The sequence below is a fragment of the Oryzias latipes genome, chromosome 22, assembly GCF_002234675.1.
Source record: "Oryzias latipes chromosome 22, ASM223467v1".
In the NCBI taxonomy this organism is placed as follows: Eukaryota; Metazoa; Chordata; class Actinopteri; order Beloniformes; family Adrianichthyidae; genus Oryzias; species Oryzias latipes.
Window position 1 is genome coordinate 2,557,886 of NC_019880.2, and position 23,457 is coordinate 2,581,342.

At 43.7% G+C, this 23,457-nt stretch overlaps 2 protein-coding genes across 3 annotated transcripts; both read left to right on the forward strand.

Moving 5' to 3' along the window:
* Positions 1-177: 177 nt before the first annotated feature.
* g2e3 (G2/M-phase specific E3 ubiquitin protein ligase) lies at positions 178-9,843 on the forward strand. Of its 2 annotated transcripts, none has more exons than XM_023951404.1 (17): positions 178-1,666; positions 2,422-2,487; positions 3,048-3,145; positions 3,649-3,750; positions 3,848-3,972; positions 4,109-4,277; positions 4,359-4,465; positions 4,778-4,894; positions 6,230-6,354; positions 6,437-6,530; positions 6,606-6,776; positions 6,852-7,006; positions 7,085-7,269; positions 7,343-7,515; positions 8,702-8,741; positions 8,817-8,988; positions 9,062-9,843. In XM_023951404.1, exons 2-17 carry the CDS (start codon positions 2,439-2,441, stop codon positions 9,346-9,348), a joined length of 2,169 nt encoding a protein of 722 aa, XP_023807172.1. In that variant the 5' UTR covers positions 178-1,666; positions 2,422-2,438; the 3' UTR covers positions 9,349-9,843. The 2 variants fall into 2 exon arrangements, with proteins under 2 accessions (XP_023807172.1, XP_011488435.1); XM_011490133.3 differs by having other exon boundaries at positions 178-1,662.
* A 699-nt stretch (positions 9,844-10,542) lies between these two features.
* On the forward strand, positions 10,543-23,218 carry scfd1 (sec1 family domain containing 1). Its single transcript, XM_004082137.4, has 25 exons — positions 10,543-10,652; positions 12,170-12,240; positions 12,341-12,429; positions 12,507-12,597; positions 12,675-12,797; positions 13,059-13,146; positions 13,299-13,388; positions 13,519-13,574; positions 13,654-13,739; positions 14,014-14,113; positions 14,202-14,341; positions 15,075-15,165; positions 15,404-15,477; positions 15,585-15,666; positions 15,737-15,833; positions 16,410-16,480; positions 17,946-18,025; positions 18,647-18,706; positions 18,945-19,020; positions 19,914-19,967; positions 22,013-22,065; positions 22,139-22,172; positions 22,536-22,601; positions 22,911-22,979; positions 23,061-23,218. Exons 1-25 carry the CDS (start codon positions 10,622-10,624, stop codon positions 23,082-23,084), a joined length of 1,896 nt encoding a protein of 631 aa, XP_004082185.1. The 5' UTR covers positions 10,543-10,621; the 3' UTR covers positions 23,085-23,218.
* Positions 23,219-23,457: the final 239 nt, after the last annotated feature.

A 23,457-nucleotide genomic window follows, 5' to 3' on the forward strand; every position in this document is an offset into this window, starting at 1 on the left:
CGCTCCTGGATCAGAACCGCGTCGTTCTGACCGGAGATCATCTGCGCGCATCCCCGGCAGCTGCGCAGCAGATGTCATCCATGACGGTCAGCTGATGCTGCGACGCGGATGTTTGCAGTGAACAAACAAACCCAAACTGGACCAAAGCACCCGCTTCAAGCAGAACCAAACCACGAGAACAAACAGAATTGAATTCTATTACATTCCGGTGTGAATGCGCGTCTAAGCCGATTTTCAGAGCTTTCTTTTGGACTTTGAGCTGACTAAACTCTGCAGGAGCAACACCTCAGTCAGAACAGAACTCACCTGGTTCGGATTAACTATTCTCCTGATGATTTATAATTTCAATTTAGGAAAAGACCAGAAAATCCAACAGATTTGACAACAAGAGGAGAAAACTTCCCTCAATTTATTTAGAAAAATACACAAATTCCCCAGAATTTTACCCATATGAATAAAGTCTTTGTAAACGGACTGTGTTCTTTCATTGAAATGTTCTCTGATGGTTTCTCATTAGTGTGACGGAAGTTCACGTTTTTTTAGAAATCACACACAATTTCTATTGCTTCTAAATATATTAACACATATTTGCTTTGTTTTTTGTTGTTGTTTTTAAACACAATCTGACACCTACCTGTTGCTTTGGAATTTTCTTGACACCCCAAGGACGTTTTTCTCTTTGTCGTGGGCAGATGGCGCCACCTACAGTTAAGAAGCGTCTGTTGGAATTTTAGGAGCCTATTTACACTTTGTTTCTATGTCAACACGCTTTTAACAGAACAATACATGTGTTGTAACCTGAAGAGTAAAAAACAAACAAACAACAACACTCTATATAGGCCTATAAGTGCAATCTAATGTTTAACTAGCTATTTTTATTTAGTTTGATTTAACAGTGCAAATTGTTCACAAGCTTTTCCACAGATAACCTTCTTCCAAGAAATCCATTAAATGCAATCAAACACAAAGCATAAATTTTTTTAAATAATTTTTTAAACGGTTTATTACTTTAAAAAACTGTGTTACATCTATTTGTAGTCAAGACTCTAAAAAACGTTTAAACTTTAAATTGGAATGGAAACATGTAGCCTAAATAAGCTTTAAACTTGTGAGACAAGGTGACTAAATGAGGTTAATGTGTTTTTATGTGGAGCAAAAGTAAAAAAGTTCTTACATATTTTGCATGAAATAAAGCGTAGGTCTATTTATACTGCATGTGTAAAATTGTCTCTTGTTTGTCTCTTGTTGTAAAATTGTCTATTGTCTCAAGCTTTATTCTTGTACTTTTTGTATTAATCGATAGTTCAACTATTCTGCTTTGGTTGACAAATAAATGCCTTTTAAAATAATGTTGTTGTTTTTTTGTTTGTTTTGGTTCATTTCCGTTTTTTAATCTTCCCATTTTTTCCCATAACTTTACTTTATTAATCTAAATAAGTAAGAGATTATGTACACTCTTTGGTTAGACCGCCCTCATGTGTCGGTGCCATTGAATAGCCGGGAAACGTCACTTCCGTTTGGGGTACGAGAAACGGAAGTGAGGTTCTTTTGTTTTGAAAGAGGAAAATTCAAAATCGGACGTCGTTAAAGTAAACACAAAAATGAACGGACTACCTTTATTTTACTTGAAATGAGCAGCGAGTGATTTCTTCGACAATAGATGTAAGTAGGTTGGAGAAACAAACTTTTTTCCGGGTTTTCTTTTGTTCTTTTTCGATATTTGACATTCAAACTCGCATGTTTTTGGAATTTAGTAAGAACGCCATGAGTGGTGCTCTGTTAAAGTTATATATAAAAACACGATTTTAACAGTTTAAATTTGTGTCAGCATATTCAACACAACACATTTATATCACATAGTAAAGAAAAACTGTGAGGCTAAGGCTGAAAAAACAAACAAACAATATTTAAACAGGTTTGACGATCAGGTTAAACTTAAATTAGCATAATAGAAAGCTGTCATTGTGTATCCTAAAAAAAAAAAAAAAACAGAACAGAAGTAATAAAATGAACAAATAAATGTGTTAATATTTCAAAAATAAAAAGCATAATATCATAAGATAAGGTTATTTTTAAAGTTTTGTTGGTAAAGTATAATAAAACTAAACCATATGTGCAGCAGTAAGAAATAATTTATTATTATGTATTTTTTCAAACAAAAACTGTACAATTTTAGGTAAGAATTTACAATATGATTGTTGAAATTCACAGTTTTTGCATTAAATTCCTAACTTTTTCTTTTGCCAGAAGTTTCTCTTAATCAGATAAAATTGACGATGGATTAAAAAAAAAGAACATTAAGTTTAAACAAATGATGCTTTTAAAACTGTGAGTCAAATGTGAATCCGTTCAGTATTTGGTCGGTGATTCCAGCTGTTGTTTCTGCTCAGTCATGTGATCCGTGTCCTTTTCCTCCAACAGACTGAGTTGGTTTGAGGATGAGGAAGAAGACGAGGGGGCCGAAGGCGACCACTGTCCTGCAGGACTGTGAGTGACACACTTAAAAAAACTAACAAAAAAACTTTATTTATACAGACGAGGCCTATCAAGACCGCATTCTTCTTTTTGAGGATAATCTGTTCATGCCCACACAATTCATGTCTGCCAGATTTGTTTGTAGGATTTGCATTGATTTAATCTTTAAATTGACATAACAACTGCAACGTTTTTAGTTTGGGTTCAGCCGATGAATAATGAATAAAGCTCATTTTTAAGAATACTGCAGACATGATTATGAGTGAAATCTAAATTCCCCCAAATTAAATGATTATTTTTTATATTATCTAGTTTCAATAATTATTTAATTCTTATTTATCAAGTAAAAGATATACGCGACGGCTTTCCAAACACTGACTCTGTTTTTCTTTTATTGGCGCCTCAGAATCTTCCTCAGAGGTTCAGAATGCTCACGCTGCCTCAATCAGCTGGAACTGAAGAGTTCCAGAGGTTCATATCAGAAAAGGAGGAACTGCAGCACTGCTGTTCAGGCGCAAGATGAAGACTTTTAAGATGGAAAAAGCTGAAGGAATGTGCTGTGTTGTGTGCAGGCTGTGTGCTGTGCAGAATCAACGACGACGACCCAGCCTTGTTCGGGGAAAAGGTCACGCTCGAACAGCAGAAACTAACCGTGCACTACCTCTGCCTGGTGAGTCACCTGTTGCATCCAGTTCCACGAAAGCCTCCCTGAGCATCTCTACATGTGAATTAACCTGATAGGATCTTCACCCCTCCTCCTCCTCCTCCTCCTCATCATCAGAAGAGTCCATCTTTCATAGCTGGAATCCAAAACAGATCATTTTTTCATTGAAAAAAACATTTGCAAATGTGCAAAACAACAATATCTTTAATATTTTACAGCTTTTAATGAATAAAATGCCCTAAAGCAGAGCCCTGAGGATCCCCCAATTTTAGCGATGGTTTGTCCCGCTTTGATGTCATCATTTTAATGGGTGGAGGGGGGTGTAATTCCAGCTTTGTCCGTTTTTTTAGATCATTCACTAGAAAGTAAACTTTGGTTAGTAGGGTCTGAATGAGGAGTCAATTGTCGGCCAACCGGTTGGTCAAAGGTTTAAATCCCAGGGTTGGCCGTCATGGTGACTCTGCGTGAAGCTGTTGAAGCTGGAGACCGATTTCTGTTTGTCCAAACAGCTGACGTCCTGTGGCGTTTACCAGAGAGGAAAAGAAAACGAGGGGATCTTGGGTTTCCTGGTGGACGACATCAGACAGGAGGTGCGCAGGTCTTCCCATCTGGTAAGCTCCTTCTGATGTTCTCCTTCATCTTTAATGTGGTGGGATTTCTTTTTCTTTGTCTTTTAGCTAAAATGTCGTTTTTCCCTTTGCCATCCAGACGTGCGTTTCCTGTAAGAAGAAGGGGGCGTGTGTCGGCTGCAATGTCAGAAGCTGCAGACAGATGGTCCACTTCCCCTGTGGGAGGAACCTCAGCTTCATCTCTCAGTTTACGGAGCCTTTCCCGTGAGTCTGAACTCTCAAAGTGAAACGCAGAAATCCGATGAGTGCTGTGAGACCCGGTGATGCTCCGAAAGTCTGAGTCTTCCTCCTGCTCTCCATTGGGAGCAGAACATCCATGAGCCTGTCCGCTTTTGTCCAGGTCGTACTGCAAGAACCACGCTCCTTCCCAGTCTCTCAGTGTGGATCCAAACATCAGCCTGCCTCAGTCCTGCTCCGTCTGTCTGGACTCCTTAGACCCGGTTCTGTCCTACTCGGTGCTCAAGTGTCCGTCCTGCCACGCCAGCTGGTTCCACAGAGACTGCGTGCAGGTGCGAGCCTGACCTCCAGCCCGGCTGGGATGTGTGGAAGCAAACGTTATGGCTGACTTTGTGCTCTGTGTGTGTTGTCAGCGTCAGGCCTTCAGCGCCGGCCTCTTCTTCTTCAAATGCACTCTGTGCAACAACAAGGACCGCTTCCAGCAGGAGATGCTCCGGATGGGGATCTACATCCCAGAGAGGTGACGACAGCCTTCACTCGTCTTAAGCTACGTTCACTCCGCCCTCGGAAGCGCGTGATAAGTGAAAAGTCATCTAAACGCACTTAAACGCGTCGTTACACACGCTTCTGCACTGGTAAACCGTTAAAAAGGATAATGAAGAAGCCCCTTCCTGCTTCTCCAGTGTGAACGCCATGGGGTAAATGCGGGTTGAATGTCACATAGCCGGTGTGTCGATAGCTTTACACTTCATTTCCACAAAGGGGATGAAGGTGGTGCCTCCTGGTGGTGTGATACGTGTGCACATGCTGATGGATCTGATTTCCTCTGCAGGGATGCCTCATGGGAGTTGGAGTCCGATGCGTATTCAGATCTTCTAGAAGTTTACAAGCACTGCGACTCTCCGTCCTGCCTGTGCGAACACGGACGCTCGCACTCTTCCATCCGCGGGTTTGTGCTCCTGTGTTCTCTGCAGAATGTTAAAAAAATGCCGTTTCGAACTGGTTCTTGAATGCAGCACCGCTGCTGCTGGAGATCATGTGACCCTGGAAGTGTGTGACTGCAGACGTGCGTTTATTCCGGACTCTGCACAACATTAGAGACCCACTCTGATTATGAACTTTATGGCCCGCCAAATGAACTGGAATTTTCAATGTAGTGAAGAGCCCCTCCCCCAAATGATGACATCACAGCGAGCGAAACCGTAAAAAAACGAAATGGAGCAAATATCCCTAATAGAAAATTCAGAATTCACTAACAAACATAACCACAGGTGTCGGGATAGCCAAAGGAAGTCTTGAAATTATTATGGGATGGCCACACAACCTACAGCTTGGCAAAATGTTAGATTTAGCAAATCTTTATGAAGTTTTTCCAAAATATGGGAAAAGGAAACTGTTGTTCAAGCGATTTTTACGCAATTTCACATATTAGCCTGAGTCTACAACCCCCCCTGGATTTTCATTGACCTTTGACTTTAGGAAGAGGCTGCCATCTTGAATTAAAAAAAAAACTCCTTTAGTACCAGCTACAAATACAAATGTGTCTTAGGGATCTTTATTGATCGTTTCCCAACTTCTCGGGCGTCATTGAGAAGCAATCGTGGGAACAAATGTTGCAAAAGTTGTGGATTTTGGATGGCGTTCCCGTGGCAAGCTCGCTAAAGTGGCTTTCTCCTGTTGCTTGCACATTTTTAAACAAAACGTTTTAAAAATTGGATATAACGATCAAAGACTTGACCTAAAGAAAATATTAAAACATAGGATATGACCATATTAGAAAAATGGGGGTTGGGGGAGTTAGTAGATAACCGAAAATCCAAAAACTTTTGCCTATTTTTCCTAGTTTGGGATCCGCAGGCGAACAAAACATAACATGGTTGCTACGGAGATGAAGCTAATAACAAAGCCGCCATTTTTTAAAAAGCGGTTTTGTGACATATAGCCCAGACCAGCCTCACAGAAAGAGAAAAGGGGGAGTCAGGGTGAGGGGTATAGTGGCACCGTAGCAAGTGAGGTCGCGTACAGACGGGCAGCGAGGGCGCGGGGCACTCAACGCTGCTCGCGGCTTTGATGTGATTTATTCTCACAAGAACATGTCAAAAACACAGAAAACACCACTAAAAGTGGGTCTTTAATGGCTGTATCGCCCTGCTGCCCCTCAAGGGTCAGTGTAGAATTTAGGGGAATGTGGTTTTTAATATTATTGGATTCAAAGCGAAGCGTGTTGACCGCCAGCTTTGAGACTTTGCGGTGATCCGTGGTAAAGTCGATGTGTTTTTTTTAGCTGGTTCGAGGTTGTCCGCTGTTGCCTGTGCGGATCCAGAGGGACCCACCGGAAGTGTTCTGGACTGACGCTGAAAACCACAGACTGGGCCTGTGGCGACTGCACCCAGGCCACCGACGGGAAAGGTGCGGCGGCAGTTTGCGAAGTGAGAGCGCCACCTCCTTTCTTCGCACTGATGTCACAGTTTGTGTGCTTGTTGCGCCGCAGCCTCTTTGGTGACCTCACCCCAGGTTGTTCAGAGGAGGAGTCTGGTTTCCAAACGCCATCGCTCCCCCATCCACTCCCCCATCAGCTGCAAAAGGTGAGCAAATCAAACGCACTCCGTACTGCAGGCTGTGCTGGAAGTGAGGCACGGTTGCTGTGTTGTTTTATTCAGACCGACCTTATCTGACAAATCTGGATCGCCGGAGGAGCTTCTTCAGAGTTTAGGCCCTCAGCTTCACCCTGGTGTTGCCCAGGTGGAGGTGGATGGGGACCAGGCTTTGTCTGCTGGGCTGGACCTGGTCAGGAGAGCAGACTTTGACGCTACACACTTACTGTCTGTCAAGTGAGTAGACTAAAGCTCCTTAGCTCTTCTTTATGCGTTGACATTCTTCATCACCTGTCCGCCGTCTTGGTCCAGGTTCAACAATGTGCAGCAGACTGGGCCCCCCAGCATCGTGCAGGACGCAAACACAGCCAGACAGTACTTCCTGAAGCTGCTGCACCAGCAGATCCAGGACTCTGTGGTGTTTGAGGGTCCGTGTGGATCCAAGAACCTGGCTCTGGACGCTCAGGGTGAGAGCTTGGGGCCCCTCTAGGGTGCAGTTTTTGCAGCGTACAGCCGTGCAGACGTTTTTCTTCCGTGCTCCTCAGCTCTCCGGGACGATCTGTACTTCGACGTGGGCTGTCTGCTGGCGCTGTGTTTGGTTTACGGCGGTCCTCGTCTTGGTTTCTTTTCCCCCGGCCTTTACCAGTGTCTGTTCAACTACCCGCCAAACTGCCCCCTCACTGTCGGCCACATGACCCCCGGGAGCCACTTCACCCAGCAGGTCAATCGGGTAAGTGCGCCGCAGGTCGACAGACTCGTGAAAGCTGCAGACGGCTTTTGACCTTTTGCCGGCACTGCTTCAGATCTCAGAGGCCAAGTCTTTGGAGGAGCTGCGAGGCGTACTGGAGGAGAGCTGGGAGTTTCTGCAGCTGGCCGGCTGCAGCCGACCCGTCAGCAGCCTGGAGGACAACCAGAATCTGGTGGAGGACCTGGTCAGCTTCACCATGATCACCAGGATGCAGCTGCCGCTGCAGAGGTGAGGCTCACAGCAGGTCAAGGGTCAGTATGTGTGAAAGCACAGTCACATTTTGTCAACATTTATTAATTTTGCCACAAATAAAATAAGTATTTGTGCCTTGGAGCTATGATTCCATCAACAGATATCCAGCAAATATCCAGCTGATTCTAACAAATCAAACAAAAACTAAAATAAAATAATATTTTTCTCATTTAAAAATTAGGTTGTTTTTTTAATAGTGAATTGTTTAATTTTGTGGCTTTGAATTATCTCTTTTTTAAAGTGGTTTTTGGAGATGATATTAAACAAAATTAAAGGGAAAACAATCTTACATTTTAAAGTAAATTTATTTGAAAATATTTATTTGCTTAATTTAACATAACAGCAATTTTTTGTACATTTCTTAGGTCTGTAACTTGTGAAAATTTCTGTTTTTTTTGTAAAATAAGTGTTTTTAAGAAAAGACATCATGTTGTCTAAAGATTATATGCTAACATATTCATATGAAAGTGAAGGCAACAGTTCACAATCTGATTACTGACCTATTTCATTTTTTATTTAACAGTTATTGCCAATATTTGTCTGAAATCAATATTTGTCAGACTTTACGTTTAGCAACCTTACTAAAAAACATTTTTGGAAGATAAAACTTTTGTCTGAGAATAATTTAAAATGGTTGTTAAAACTTTGTACTGTTCTTTTTTATATATTTTTTTAAATCATCACATGAAATAAAACATTTGGAAACAAGTAAAAAGGGACAAAATCTTACTAATCTTAAAAAGCTGTTTTTTTTTATTAATGATGGGAAGGACCTAAAACAGAGCCCTGAGGAATCCCACATTTGATCTTGAAATTGTGAAAGTTTTTTTCCCTAAAGAGTTTTTTGTTACAGATATACATTTCATCAACAAATATACAAAATTTTGTCATTTAACTGTAATTTATTTAAATGATGTTTTAAAAACAGCTGCCAGTTTTTTTTTTCTCTTTACCTTCAGTTCCTCTGCTTCAAACTAAAGTCTCATGTGGTTAAAAACTAAGACTAAAAACACTCAGGGCTCTAAAATTCTGCCGTTTGAAGGGTAAAAATCGTGATTACAAACGAATGTTTTGCAGAAACACTAAAGCAGCAGCTGCAGAACTCAAATCTTGGATTTTCAAGTTGTTCTGATGTGTGGAAAAACGGATCTTTGTGCTGCAGGTTCCGGGAGGGTCTGCAGACTCTGGGTGTCTTTAAACAGGTGACAGGACGTCAATTAAAGGTACGTTTAGATTGAGAGGAAACTTGAAACGAACAGAACTTTGCTGTGATTCAGGTCCAGCTCCACCCGTCTGTGTTTTACAACAAATTCTGTGAAGCTGCGGTTCCCCTGACGGCTCAGACGCTCGGCCAGCTCTTCAGCGTCCACTTCTCCAAGCAGGAGGCCAAGCTGAACCGAGAGATGGTCGTGGTCACCTTCTGGAGACACTTCCTGCTGGAGTGTGAAGGTAGGATGACTTCGTTAGAACGAGGAACTTGATGAATAAACTATAAACTGGGATGAACTCTGTTCATTTGCAGTTGGAAGGTGCTCCGTTTCGCTGCAGGACGTCCTTCGCTTCTCCACCGGAGCGGAGGAGCTCCCGGCAGCCGGCCTCCTACCCGCTCCTGCCGTTTCCTTCCTTCACCATCCAGAATCTTCTGCGCCAGGACCCAAAGAGGAGGAGAAATGGAGCGATGAAGGCCTGTTCCCCCAGAGCAGGCCCGAGTCCAGAAGCCTCCACCTGCCCATCACCTCCACCTACAAAGCATTTAAGAGCTGCATGGAGCAGGCCATCAGCCACCACGTTCACCTGCTTCCAGCATAGACTAAGAGGATAATGGAGGAACTCAAAAACATTTATTTGGGTGGGTTTAAGTTTCTTGTACGTTATCAGGCTGATGGAACACCTGTAGATGTTCTGCTGATCACCTGTTCAAGGATCAAACATGTTCAGTCCAGATGCAGTTGAGCGGGTTCATCTTTTTTGGACCTCCAACCGTTAAAGCACTAAACTTTCAGTTCAACCATGGAAAAAAATCTCTAATTATGTTTGCATTTTACTGTTCTGTCATTTAACTTGTAATTCTGAGCTGTTTTTTTTCTTCAATGAAGCTGTTTTGTATTTTTTTCTGAGCTCTTAAACTTTTATTTTAACCGTCCAGCTCTGAAAAAATGTTCTGATGGTGCCAGAAGTACGGTGCTTTATACTTTTGTACGGATTTTTCTGTTTCCGTGTTTTATCCTTCTGTTTGTCACATTTTACTGTTCTTTGGTGTATTTTCAAGTTTAGAACATTAAGAAACAAAGTTTTTTTTCTTAACTGATGTGTGATGTGTGTCCTTTTACCAGAAAATCTTTTTAAAGAAGGTGTTTTTTCTTTCATCAGGATTACCTGATCTCAGTCGAATTTAAAAAAAAAAAAAAGACAAAGAAACAAGTCTGACTTTTATTTAACCCTTCTGAAACGAAAACAGAAAAAAAATCAAATTTCCAGGTGAGAAAAAAATCACAAAAGCATGAAAGAATTACTTTCTTAATAGAATTTTTAAATTTTAATACATAAAACAAGCTTCATAATCCATTTAATTGTTACGACAGATTTAAAAACATTTTTTAGGGTAACTAACCTGAATTACATTTTTAGACTATTAAAAAATTTATGGATTTTAGCAAGGATGCCTGAACACATTTGCATAATTCTAATTCTGGATTATGAAGAAAATTTGTATATAATAGTAAACATTTTCGGAATGTTGACAAAAATTAATTTCAGCTAATTTGAATTTGTGAAGAAAGTATTTGCATCAATATGTAGTTTTGAGGAGAACAGTGAATACTGTAAGTTATGATGGAAATTATTTTTTTTGTTAGGTATTAATGTGATAAATTGTGGACTTCGACGGATTCACCATTAATGGCAAAAAAAATCAAAAAAATGAAACAGTAGTGTTTCTGGCCGGAAACTTTACAGATAGACGATCTTTTTCGGCTTCTCTCGGTAAGTGGAGTGGAGTGATTGCTCTTGTTTGTTTGTCGATCTTTGGAAGCGTCGTCGTCACGCTGTTGCCACGTCAGGATTCGTCACCACAACAGGAAACATGGCGGCGTCTGTGCGGGAGAAGCAGACAGGTAATTGAGAAAGCCCTCTTCTTCCAGCGGGTTCGCCGGCGGACAGCAGCGACACAGGGCCTCTCTGAGCCCTGGTGTGGGGACATCCCCGCTCCCCGTGAGCGGACACCATTCACGGGCTTCACAGAGAGCCGCTGCCGCCTAGCTCCTGGTTGGATCAATCCATTTGCCCGGTTCGGACGGTCCTACTCCGTCCACACCCAAACGAAACAACCCAGCTGTTAACCCAGTTTACGGGCTGAACCCCGAACTCTTGAGGAGGTTGACTGAAGTGGAGGCGCCGGTGGAGCTGGCGGCTGCTCACGGGGGGAAACACTTCATTATCCGCTTAAAAAATCAGCAGGGACCATTTTATTTAAAGTCAAAACACTTTAAATAAAATATTAATATTATATAAAGTATTATTAATAATAGTTAAGATAATAATCTGTCTTTAGTCGCCGCTTAAAATTCAGCCTAAGATAAATACACATTTTCTTATTGTGAAAACAGATACAAAAAAAAAATTGTATTATTACCCAACAAATGTAGAATTTATTATTGTCCAAAAAAAATCGCACTTAAATATTTACTTATTTATTTAACAGAAAATCTGAATCAAATAAAATAAAAAAAACATTCATGATTGGTTTTCTAGGGGGGGGGGCATATTGTTCTCTTTGCTTTATTGTGAAATTCTTCCTCATTTTTCTAAATAACTTTATTCTATCAGCACAATTGCGTCACATAAATCAGTTTTCTTGAATCTTCTTCATGGTTTAGGTCAGTGGTTTGCAGACTTTCACATTAGAAGATTCTGTTAAACCTTGTAGGAGCCAAAAATTCTTATTTTCTCCATCTTTGCATTTATTACATTGTAACTTTTATACTAAATGTGAATTTTTCTTTCTTTCTTTTTATGGTATAAATAAAAACAGAAATATAAAGAGAAAGTAGCATTTTTTTTCAAAAACTGAAATTGTTTTTTATTTTTGACAGTAGGTCACATGACTTCCTTTCAAAATAAAATAAAAGATGCTCTGTGCCCAACAGGATATTCCCAGTGCAGTAAATGTACTAGCTTTTAAAATGACATTTCTCTCGTAATACTTTAGGTCTACTTTTTCCTACTTACTACTGCTGTTAACCTGAACATAAACTTAAATTCACTGGTTTATAATCTTGTAGGAAAATTATAAAGAATATACAAATACATGTATATCTATTAGCAACTCCCCTGTGGATAGCTGCTAACCATACATGCTTTAGACTCAGAAAATACTGAGAAATCAGAAAAGATCAGACTTTTTACTAGATGTAATGAGTTGGTAATGTAAAACTTTTAGTATTTCTTGCATCCAGGTGCAACTCAGTCATACATTTATAAACTAATCTAAATGAGATCAATGCTAATTAAGTAGCTCTTACTGTAAAAAAACAACAACTATAATTTTCTTTTTCTTCAGCCAGAGATCCACATGGTGGTAAAAGTCGAGCATAGTTGTTTGTGTTGAAGTTGTGTGTTTGTGTGTTTGCAGTCGCTCTGAGGCGGATGCTGAACTTCAACACCCCTCCTTTGAAGAACAATGCGGCCGAGCCCGTATGGAAGGTAAAGGAACATCTTCAGAAGGCCTGTTGACTCCGGTTCGATCCCGGGCTCTGTTTTGTTCTTCTTGTGGTGCTGAAACTCGGTCCGTGTTCTCGCGCAGGTTCTGATTTACGACCGGTTCGGTCAGGACATCATCTCCCCCCTGCTGTCCGTCAAGGAGCTGCGGGACATGGGCATCACCCTGCATCTGTAAGCGCGGTTCTCCTGACACCTTCAGTGGGTTCTGCTGGGTCTCAGTGTGTGGTTCTGCGTTTGTGTCTGCTCAGGCTGCTTCACTCGGACAGAGATCCCATCCCAGACGTTCCTGCCATCTACTTCCTCATGCCCACGGAGGAGAACATTGACAGGATCTGTCAGGTGATCTGTCAAGCCCCGCCCCTCGGTCTGCCTGTGGTCATCACGAATAATCAGCGCTGATCTGTGTTCCACTGCAGGACCTGAGGAACCAGCTGTATGAGTCCTACTACCTGAACTTCATCTCTGCCATCAGCAGGAGTAAACTGGAGGACATCGCCAGCGCCGCTCTGGCCGCGAACGTCGTCAGTCAGGTCACCAAGGTCAGCACCTGTTCTGCCAGCAGGACGATGTGTGGAGAGCTCGAGAAACTGCAAGTTCCTCTTAGGAATGAATCCACACGCGATCCTAGCTCTTCTTCGTCACTCGGTAGATGCGAAAGCACGAATGAGAATCAAACTGCCGGTGTGTTTGTGGCTGGATTTGGCCACGCCTCCCCATGACACTGTCTGCCGTCGATCTGCTCCACCTTCTGACGGCTCTGAAGCTGAGGAGAAGCTGACGCTCTTGTTGACTCTCCTCAGGTGTTTGACCAGTACCTGAACTTCATCACCCTGGAAGACGAGATGTTCATCCTCTGCCACCAGAACAAAGAGCTCATCTCGTATCACGGTGAGTCCCTCTGAGAAGCTCCGCCCTGAAGTCCACCATCATAAAAGCCACAAACGACAGCATCCGTCACGCGTGGAGACGTCTTTCCGGCGCTTCTTGTTGTCATCCACGATGGAGGTCCTGAAGGCCTTCTCCCTCTTTCACTCCTGCAGCCATCAACAGAGCAGACATCCAGGACACGGACATGGAGGCCATCATGGACTCCATCGTGGACAGCCTCTTTTGCTTCTTCGTGACTCTGGGTGAGCGAGCGAGGCTCCCGTTTGGAGAGTTCCTGCAGCTTCTGAAGCAGCAGGTGTCTCCAGCCTGAGGTGCATGAAGCTTCGATTTGGTCTGAAAGAGTCAAACGGAATGATTGGTGTTTTGGATCAGGTGCTGTGCCCATCATCCGCTGCCCTCGAGGAAATGCCGCAGAGATGGTTGCCGTGGTGAGTTCCTCTTGGAGCTTCGTTTTTTAGAGCGTTTTTAGTGTGTTTCTGAACCCTCATGTGTTAAACCTGTGAGTAGAAGCTGGATAAGAAGCTTCGGGAGAACCTGCGTGACGCCAGGAACAGCCTCTTTACTGGAGACAGTATGAGTGCGGGACAGTTCAGGTCAGTGATGGGTCCGTTTTTCGGGTTCTGCTGTTATATTTTCAGCCTCAATTAGAGAAAATCTGCCATTTTATTGAGACTTTCATGGTAATAAATTCATAAAAACGGCATATTTTCTTTCATTATACATTTTTTATGCATCTTAAGGACTGGTATCTATAATATGAATATTTCAAATTGGCCCATTACTCTGAAATTATCATGTTTAATGGAAAAACATCACAGAGATTCTGTTGGCAGAGCAGCTGAAGGTCTTTCAATCTTCTGCTTTCAGCTTCCAGAGGCCCCTCTTTGTGTTGGCTGATCGCAACATGGACATGGCCACGCCCCTACATCACTCCTGGACCTATCAGGCGCTGATCCACGATGTGCTGGTGAGAGCTATGAAAGCTTTTTTTTATCTTTTTAAACCTCTCCTGGTGGGAGTTCTTTAGCCGTGGCGCTCTCACCTCTTCCCATCAGGACTTTCACCTGAACCGGGTGGTGATGGAGGAGGGCAGCAGCATGGAGCCGTCACCAGGCGGCGCCAGACCAAAAAAGAAGAGCAAAAAGAGCTACGACCTCACTGCAGCCGACAAGTTCTGGCAGAAACACAAGGGCAGGTGAGCTTCTGCTGACCAGGGGTCTCCACCAGGACTCTCCATCATGGGTCTTCATTAGGGGGCCCCAACAAGGGGTATCCATAATGGGGCTCCACCAGGAGTCTCCACCAGGAGGTCCACCAGGAGTCTCTACCAGGGTTCTCCATCAGGGAACTCCATCAGGGGGCTACACCAGGAGTCTCCATCAAGGGTCTCCATCAGGGAACTCCACCAGGGGCCTCCACCAAGTAGCTCCATCAGGGGCCTCCATCAGGGGCCTCCATCAGGGTTCTCCACCACGGGCCTCCACCAGGGAGCTACACCAGGGGCCTCCATCAGAGGCCTCCATCAGGGTTCTCCACCAGAGGGCTCCAGAAGGTCTTCCAGAGCAGCTTCTGGAACATTAGAGGAGATAAATGCATTTTTGGATTTGGCCGTATGCCGTTTAGAAACAAGGCTTCTGGGGTTTGATTTTGGAGCTGAAGAAGCTGCTCCATACACTTGATGACCTTCAGCTTCTCTCTGTGTGAGAGGGTTAGTTTTCTGCTGAAATTCTAATGATTTTCTTGAAAAAAAGTTTTGTTTCTGACCTCCTCCTCCTCCTATAAGATGCAAACAGTAACTTTTAGAGGAGGTGCAGCAGCACGGGTGGAGGGGTATATTCTGCAATCTTTTATTCGTGTGAGATTTGAGATGAGGTGGAGAAAAGAAGCAAACAGGAAATCAGTGACGGCATGCTTGCTCCTTTCTACAGTCCGTTTCCAGAGGTGGCCGAGTCCGTTCAGGAGGAGCTGGACTCCTACAGAGCCCAGGAGGACGAGGTCAAACACCTGAAGAGCATCATGGTGAGACACAATGCACAAGAAGAAGCTGAGCCTTTAGAGCTTCATTATTTAAGATCCAAGTACGGTCAAGTATGTGAGGAGACTCTCCGAACTTCTTTAACCTACACTATCCTGTTTCCTGATCTGACCGGCATCACGTTTTTATGGAAGAAACCACCGGGATGGTCACGGCACATGATGGCTGGTGCAGGACAGAGGCTGCTCAGAGGCTCCTACATGTTCTCTGATATGTCTGCAGGGTTTGGAGGGCGAGGATGAAGGAGCCATCAGCATGCTGTCCGACAACACGGCCAAGCTCACCTCAGCGGTCAGGTAACAGTCCACAAACTAACACCTGTGTCCGGCACATCTGTAAAGAAGAAACTTCTCATCCTGATGCCTGTAAAATAACGATGAACGACTGTTTGACCTTCCTGCAGCTCTTTGCCTGAACTGTTGGAGAAGAAGAGGCTGATTGACCTTCACACCAACGTTGCAACGGCAGTGCTGGACCACATCAAGGTGCAGAGCAGGTCTGCCGTCTGCAGAAGGTCAACCGAAGCTGCAGCACTAAAGCTGTTTGTTTCTGCAGAGCCGGAAACTCGACGTTTACTTTGAGTATGAAGAGAAGCTGCTGAGCAAATCCAACTTAGACAAGTCTCTGCTGGACATCATCACCGACCCTGATGGTAGACACACGTGCACACACACACACACACACACACACACCTACATGCATGCAAACACACTGGCATGCACATTCACATGGACAAACATGCATATACTTCCACGCACGCACACATGTGAACAAGCGCACATGCGTGTGCCTTTACTCACACAAACGTGCACACAGGCTTGCACCCCCACACATACACGGCATGCACACACAGGATTTGAACACACTTGTGTAAACACACGCGTAACTACACATGCACAAACACTCAAAAACACGTGCAAACAGACACCCATTTTGTATGCACACACATGCATGCCCATACACACACATGCATACACAAAAACCAATGTCCACACAAATGCACAAGTGGTATTTTTAAATTTGAATTGACCGAAAATGAAACGACTTTTAAATCACACAAGCAAATTTCATAAACAAAAGTTCAAAGCTTTACGCTCGAGGGTTTTTGTTTTCATTCTGTCCCAGAGTTTCTCCATGAAAGGTGTGTTTTCTTAAACACAGATTTGTGTTTGTCTGCACGCGCTCAGTGGACACAGAACTCAGTGATGTGTGTGAATGTTTTTGTCAGCTGGGACACCGGAGGACAAAATGCGACTTTTCCTCATCTACTACATCACAGCTCAGCAGGCTCCCTCTGAGGTAAATCAGAACCCCACCCACATTTGATTTAACCCCACCCACTGTTGATCTGTTTCCACCCACTGATGATGTAACTCCACCCACCGCTGAGCTAACTCCGCCCACGGCTGAGCTAACCCCACCCACCATTAACGTACTCCACCCACCGTTTAGCTAACTCCACCCACTATCGTGCTAACTCTACCCACTGTCGATCTGACTCCACCCGCTATCGATCTTATTCCACCCGCTGTCGATCTGACTCCACCCACTGTCAATCTAACTCCACCCGCTGATGATCTAACCCAGTGCTTCTCAATTATTTTTTGCCAGGCCCCCCCTAGGAAAAGAAAATGTTTCGCGCCCCCCCTGACCCCCCCCCCCCCCCACACACACACACACACAGACACACTCGCGCGGTGACAATACATCAGGTCAGTATCTATAAAATTTGTATACCTAAAATTGTATCTTTTAACACTAACAAAAGAAAAAAGCAAAATAAATCCACTTTCAACAAATATTAACTTTATTTAGCCACAGAAACCCTGTTCTAGTCTAAAACAGAAAAGAAGCTGAAAGTACCTGAAATAAAAAAAATCTGTCATTCCTTATTTAAACTAGAAACATTTTGACCAACTGAACCATTTGATGCTGAAAAAAATAATTCAATCAATAAATAATATTAAATCTAAATTGATCTGAAACATTAACACAGCAGCACCAATATATTTAACGTTTTTAGTCTGAAGAAATAGGTAAAAACGTGCTGATTTTTTTTTTCTAAATGACGGATTGTTTATTTCTGATCTCATAAAAGTGCAGCTGTTTTCCTGCATTACCTGCTGTCTTTCTGTCTGTCTGAAACCAACTAAACCACAGGCAGACAAAGAAAACATGGATGGAAAATAAAGACACGTCATCAAAATGTCTACAATAGTTCATAAAGAATGACATTGTTAGCATGAGCTTAGGAATCTAAGGGCAGCGGTGATCTTGGGCAACAGGCAGCGGTAGCAGTGGTCCGCGTGCCCCGATTCCCCTGGCAGACAGGGCCCACACCACCCCTCCCCTTTCGTTCTCACTCGCGCAGCCGCGGACAGACAGAACAGACAATAGGAACCGAATAGTGGACCAGATTATTTTCCAAGCACTGAGCCGCTGTCACCGCTGCCCCCACGTTAAATTTGCGCACCGGACAAACCTGTGCCTAAAACCGCCACCACCGCGCGCCCCCCCTGGCATCGCTTCGTGCCCCCCCCCGGGGGCGCGCCCCACTATTTGAGAAGCACTGATCTAACCCATTGTTGAGCTAACTCCACCCGCTGTCGAGCTAACTCCACCCACTGTTGATCTAACTCCACCTACTGTCAATCTAACTCCCCCCTCTGATGATCTAACCCACTGTCGAGCTAACTCCACCCACTGTCGATATGACTCCACCCACTGTCGATCTAACTCCACCCACTTATATTCCTGTGTTCAGTTGGACTTGGAGCAGTACAGGAAGGCCTTGTTGGATGCGGGCTGTGACCTCTCACCTCTCAACTACATTAAACAGTGGAAGTAAGTTCCTGCTCTGATCACTCTGATGGTTCAGGGTTCTGATGGTGCTAGGCCTTTTGGGGGAAGGGGCAGTTAAATGTAACTTCCACCACAGATGAGGTTTGTGGTGCTCCTCTGTAAGGATCTGAGAGTTTCCACACCAAACTTCAGGCTTTAGTTCCACTCCATTTCATTGAAAGTCCAGTGGCGCCCCCGTCAGGTTAGTTGAAGACATTTTTACAGGTTGGACAGCATTTCATCCCCCGTTCATCTGGTTTTTGTCCAAAGACTCAGTTCTTAGATCGTCTTGATGTTCTGAGGTGGAATGTCATCTGCATTTCCCCCCTTAAGTAGAAGCTGGTTCCTCATCGGGGTCCATGTTGTGTCTCCACAAATATTTCAATATGGTGATTAAAAACACATTTTTAAACAATTCTCAGACATTTAAAGACTCGTCAAGACTCCATGTTTGATTTGGTTTGCTTGAAAGTTTTCTGACCCAGGATTTTCCTTTTTTTCTTGCCTTTACTGAAAAATATCCACCAATGGTGCTCGTTTCTTATCTTCCTGTGTTTTCTTACAGCTGTATGTTCGAACCCTCGTATCTGTAGAAGAGTCAATCTGGTCTTTTTTGTTTTTCAGAGCATTCACCAAAATGGCAAACCCTGCCAACTACGGAAACAGCGGGGTGAAACCCATGGGGTGAGTCCACCAGCTCCGAAGCCCTTTGAGCTTTTTGTCACAGAAATGTTTTCTTTGGGCGGGCCGTCGCTGAAGTTCAGCAGCATTTGGAAACGCGATCCATGAAAGCGCACATCTGTCCGCACAGCAGGAGAACGCACACTCCAGAAAAATAAGTCTGCAACCTCCCCAAAGGTCTGGACTACCAGCGTAACCCTGTTCTCCTCCTCATCTCTGTTTTTCCACTTCTCCTCCTCAGTCTCTTCTCCAGAGTGATGAACACCGGCTCCCAGTTTGTCATGGAGGGCGTGAAGAACCTTGTGCTCAAACAGCACGTGAGTCCAACTCAGTAGAACCTACTGGACCCCAAACGTCAGCTCAGATCATGCAAACACAAGCTATAAGTGATTTAAAAACAACCACATAGACTTAAATTGGTGGGTCCGTCCTCATTGATGGCTGCAAGAGAGCAGAGCCAATCAAACCACAGCAGTAAATTCACCTAAATGTTTTAATGCTAGCCTATTGATTGTTTTTTAATTTACATTTTTACATAACGGCAGTAAATGTACACAAAGGTTAAATATGCTAGCCCCGAGGTGGGCGAACTTTTTGACTCCTGGGCTACAAAGGGGGGGTTAGATTTGACAGAAATGCAGATGCATGGAGTGTTTTGAACATGTGAAAGAAATCAGATGGGATCTGGATGAAGACATGCTTTAGTTTTCATTGAAAAATAATGGACAGATTGTAAAACAGAACATTTTGGAGTTTTTAATTCCGAAATCGTTGCTTTTGTACCAGTTTAGTACCAGTTTGGATGTTTAGAGAATTTTAGAGGATGGGAAAAATGACCGTCCATCTTGGGAAAAACACACACACGAGCGTCGAAAAACATGGAATCGTCCGAAATTGCATGAAGGCTGAACAACTTCTATGCGAAAACACCAGAATTCCAGGGAAAATAGAGAATTTCTAAGGATAATGAATAGATTTGATTCAGTTTGGTGGCCCAGTGTAAGGTCATGAAGGTCAAAGGTCAAAGTATTCTGGACTGACCGAAAGCTGCTGAACTCAGAGCATTGAAGATCCAGAACTTCCTAAGCATTTAGAGAAGCTCTGAACTGAATTTCTTCAATGGAGTTTAGTCAAACTGGCAAATTCAAATGGCATTAAAGGAGGTTTTTTTTATCCAAAAAGCGTGTCTCACGGTGGATTTCTGTTCCAGAACCTCCCGGTCACTCGGATCCTGGACAACCTGATGGAGATGAAGTCTCATCCTGTGAGTCTCCGTCTGTCTGCTGAGCATGAAAATGCAAACCTGTTGTTTCCTGTCAAAATGATGTCTCCATGGAAGGGTTTAGAAGAGATTTCAGCATAAATGTTCAGGAAATGTTTCAAGATTTGTGCTCCCACAAGCTTCCAGTTCTCCTTAAGAACGGCTGGATTTTGGGAATAATGACCACGGAGGATGATTCTGAGCTTTAGGCAGGTCACATGCTCCCTCAGGCAGAACCTAAACCAGATTAGTTAGAGAAAAAGAGGCGGGTTGACCTGCCAACCAACCAGCTGCTGGGTCCTCACGCCCAGACCTCCGAAGGCGGAAACGAATGCGCTTTCTCAGCATCTGAGGTTACACGGCACAAACAGAGAGGCTGTTGTCGTGGAGATGGGGGGGGAATTCTCCTCCGGTCGGATTGCCTCCTCATAAAGCATAAAGGAGGTTCCGCCGGAGTCCGGAGTCCTGGTTTCTGATGTGCCTCACACCCGCATGGTTGGAGAAGAGTCCAGTTTGGCGGGAAAATGTTAGGTGTAAACACGGCAACAGGTCTGGTTCTGCAGCACAGAACAAATGTCTTCATTGAAACAGCAAATATTGTGACCAATGGAAATCCAGCCTTTTATAAATTGGGTGTGAATGCGATCAAAAAGGCGGCGCTTTGATGTTTAACTGTTAACATCTTAAAAAAAAATTTTTTTATTATAACTTTATCATGATATTAATGTTCGGCAGTATTCTTAGACAGGAGGACCAGATTTTTTCCCCACAAAGTTTTCTTACTCTGCCTTTAAGCAGTAAGAAAAAAAAAGAGGGGGAAAAATGATGACATCACAGTGGGAGAAACCATTACAAAAATGAATGGGGTCAAAATCTGTAATGGGGTTCAAAAGAAGTATTTCCACTAACGAAACCCAAGCACGCATGTCGGACACATCCAAAGGATTTTTTAAAAAGTATTATGGGATGGCCACAAGACCATTTGCCATTTTGTGGCAAAGTGTGAAATTTGCCACATTTTCCCACAACATGGGAAAATGAAACTTCAGTTCATGTGATCTTCACAAAATTTCGACAACCACAACTGAAGTTTTCAAGACTTTTGACCTCCGGAAGAGGCTGCCATCTTACATTTTTCTAAAAAAAAAGACCTTTAGTACCAGTTGCATCGTTGGGAAATTTCTTGGGCAAAAATGTTGGTTTCTAAATTTTGTGGATTTTGATTAGCGTTAGCGTGGCGAGCTCGCAAAAGTGGCGTTCCCCTTGTGTTTGCACATTTTTTTACCGATGTGTTTTGAAAATGTAATCAATGAGTCGTTGGCTCTGGCTGAATGAAGCATTATGACATGTGATACCAACAAATCAGGAATGTGGGCGTGGTTAACAAAAAGCCTCCGTTGTCAAGGAAATCCAAAAGTTTACTTTTGCAGATTCTTCTAAAAATGACACGGACCTCTTCGTCACCCCCAGGTGACCAAAAAAGAAAATAGTTGCTATGGAGATGAAACCAACAGAAAAGGTGCCTTTTTGAAAAAATAAGAGTTTTTTTCACATGCAGCTCTGAGCAGGATGGCAGGGGCAGAACGGAGAGTGAGGGGCGTGTGGTAAATAGGGGGCGGGTAGCACCTGGTCGCTTGCTGCTCTAACTGATTAAAATAATATTATTTAGATAATCTAATCTAGGTAAAACGGTATTTCTGATTAAATATTATTGACAAAAGTTCCGCTTTTGTTGAATTTAAATCTGTGTTTGTGTGAAAAACGTTTTCAAGAACTCAAGTACAATTGCTTCTTAAAGAAAAAAATGGACTTTATTTGATGAAATATTTTGGATTTGTGAATAAAAACTGAAGCAGGTCTGCCTGTAGCTTCATGATTTACTCCAATGATCCTCACGGGTGTCCGTGGATTCAGACGTGAATCCTTCAGGAGGACGGCGAGCAGGTGCCTCACATGGGCGTGAAGGGTCCAGTCGTTTCAGGAGCTGGTGTCCGGGGAAACCGCTCACCTGTGATCCTCGTTTTCTGCTCCATTTTGTTTCTCTCCAGGAAACCGATGACTATCGATACTTCGACCCGAAGATGCTGCGGGGCAGCGAGAGGTGACCATCCGCTGAACATGGGAGCTCGTCGGGTCACGCTGAGCTCGCTCATCTGGTCTGTTTTCTCTTTCAGCTCCGTTCCCAGAAACAAGAACCCTTTCCAGGAGGTGAGTCTATGTTCCTGCAGAACGGTTCCCGGGTTAAAAAACAACAACGCGTGGGATCGGAGGTGATGAGGCTCCTCCTCCTGCCTGAGTCGCTTCAGTCTGAGGAACGTTCCAGAAACTCGTTAACTTAGGAATGATGTGCAGACAGAATGCCGACTTCATTCTAGGAGAAGAGGAAGGACCTCCACTGGTCTAATGGCAGAGTTTCTCCTTAAATAACACTTTGGGTTTGATTAAAAACCCGGGATGGGGTTTCGGTTCCTGTGGATCTTCTGACAGCACAGATCAATTTCATGGTCATTTTTGTGAATCCTTGTCTCTGGAGGTCTTCTTGGGTCACAGCTCCTGCTTTTTTTTTTCCAGGCCATCGTCTTTGTGGTGGGAGGAGGAAACTACATAGAGTACCAGAACCTTGTGGACTACACCAAGGTACTGCTCCTCTGAGGTTCTGTCTGGCATTGTTCTAGCTGAGATCTCCTCAGTGCCGACGAGGAGCCGGGTTTGGTGGCAGAACGTCTCCGTCTCCTGATCTATTAAACTTCAGTTTTTCCTCTAGACTCCTTAAAATGTTCTGGATTTTGTTGATTTGATGAAGGAACGTCTCTTTTCATTAAAATCTCACTCATTAGCTTAAGTTTAAATCGTTAAGGTTTGGTAGGTTGTCGGACCGATTCCTGCCCGGTAAGAGAGCAGGTCATGTTTGCAGGACGACCTCATCTCAGCGTCTCTGTCTTTCAGTCCAAACCGGGCAGGAAGGTCGTTTACGGCTGCAGCGAACTCTTCAACGCCGCTCAGTTCATGAAGCAGGTGAGGAGGCACACCTGTCCCGTGTCGGTCTGTTCCTGCAGCTCAGTTACGTAACGCCACGCCTGCTCCTCCTCTCCACAGCTCTCCCAGCTGGGACAGAAGTAACGAGACCTTCAGCACCTCCTCCGCTCCGCTCCTTAATTCCTCTGTTTTATATCGGCTGTGTTCTGCAGATCAACCTTTCTTCTGTAAATTGTCTCCATCCTCTGTACTAATAAAGTTTAACCACCTCTTCATCTGCTCTGGCAGACGTGGTCTTCTTTACCCAGAAACCTCCTTTTTGGTCAGAAATGATCCCTTCTGCGTTTATTCAGAGATATTTTGTTGGTCCTGCTCTCTTCATGGTTTTCTTTCGCGTTCAAACATTGAAACCGGATTCTTTTCAGAGACTTTGTTGACCGTTAACATTCAGGAGGAGCAGCTTTGGTGGAGGGAGGATGCTGCTGCTGGTTTCTGCAGCAGAGAGGAGTCATTGTCC

What these genes read in the sequence shown, in the direction of transcription:
- g2e3 (XM_023951404.1), top strand. Translation starts at nt 2,439, where the DNA reads ATGAGGAAGAAGACGAGGGGGCCGAAGGCGACCACTGTCCTGCAGGAC. An exon ending in TGCGCAGGTCTTCCCATCTG is followed by an intron (nt 3,751 to 3,847) that starts GTAAGCTCCTTC and finishes TTTGCCATCCAG; the next exon opens with ACGTGCGTTTCCTGTAAGAA. An exon ending in CTTCCTGCTGGAGTGTGAAG is followed by an intron (nt 8,989 to 9,061) that starts GTAGGATGACTT and finishes GTTCATTTGCAG; the next exon opens with TTGGAAGGTGCTCCGTTTCG.
- scfd1 (XM_004082137.4), top strand. Translation starts at nt 10,622, where the DNA reads ATGGCGGCGTCTGTGCGGGAGAAGCAGACAG. An exon ending in CGCTGATCCACGATGTGCTG is followed by an intron (nt 14,114 to 14,201) that starts GTGAGAGCTATG and finishes TCTTCCCATCAG; the next exon opens with GACTTTCACCTGAACCGGGT. An exon ending in TGGCAGAAACACAAGGGCAG is followed by an intron (nt 14,342 to 15,074) that starts GTGAGCTTCTGC and finishes TCCTTTCTACAG; the next exon opens with TCCGTTTCCAGAGGTGGCCG.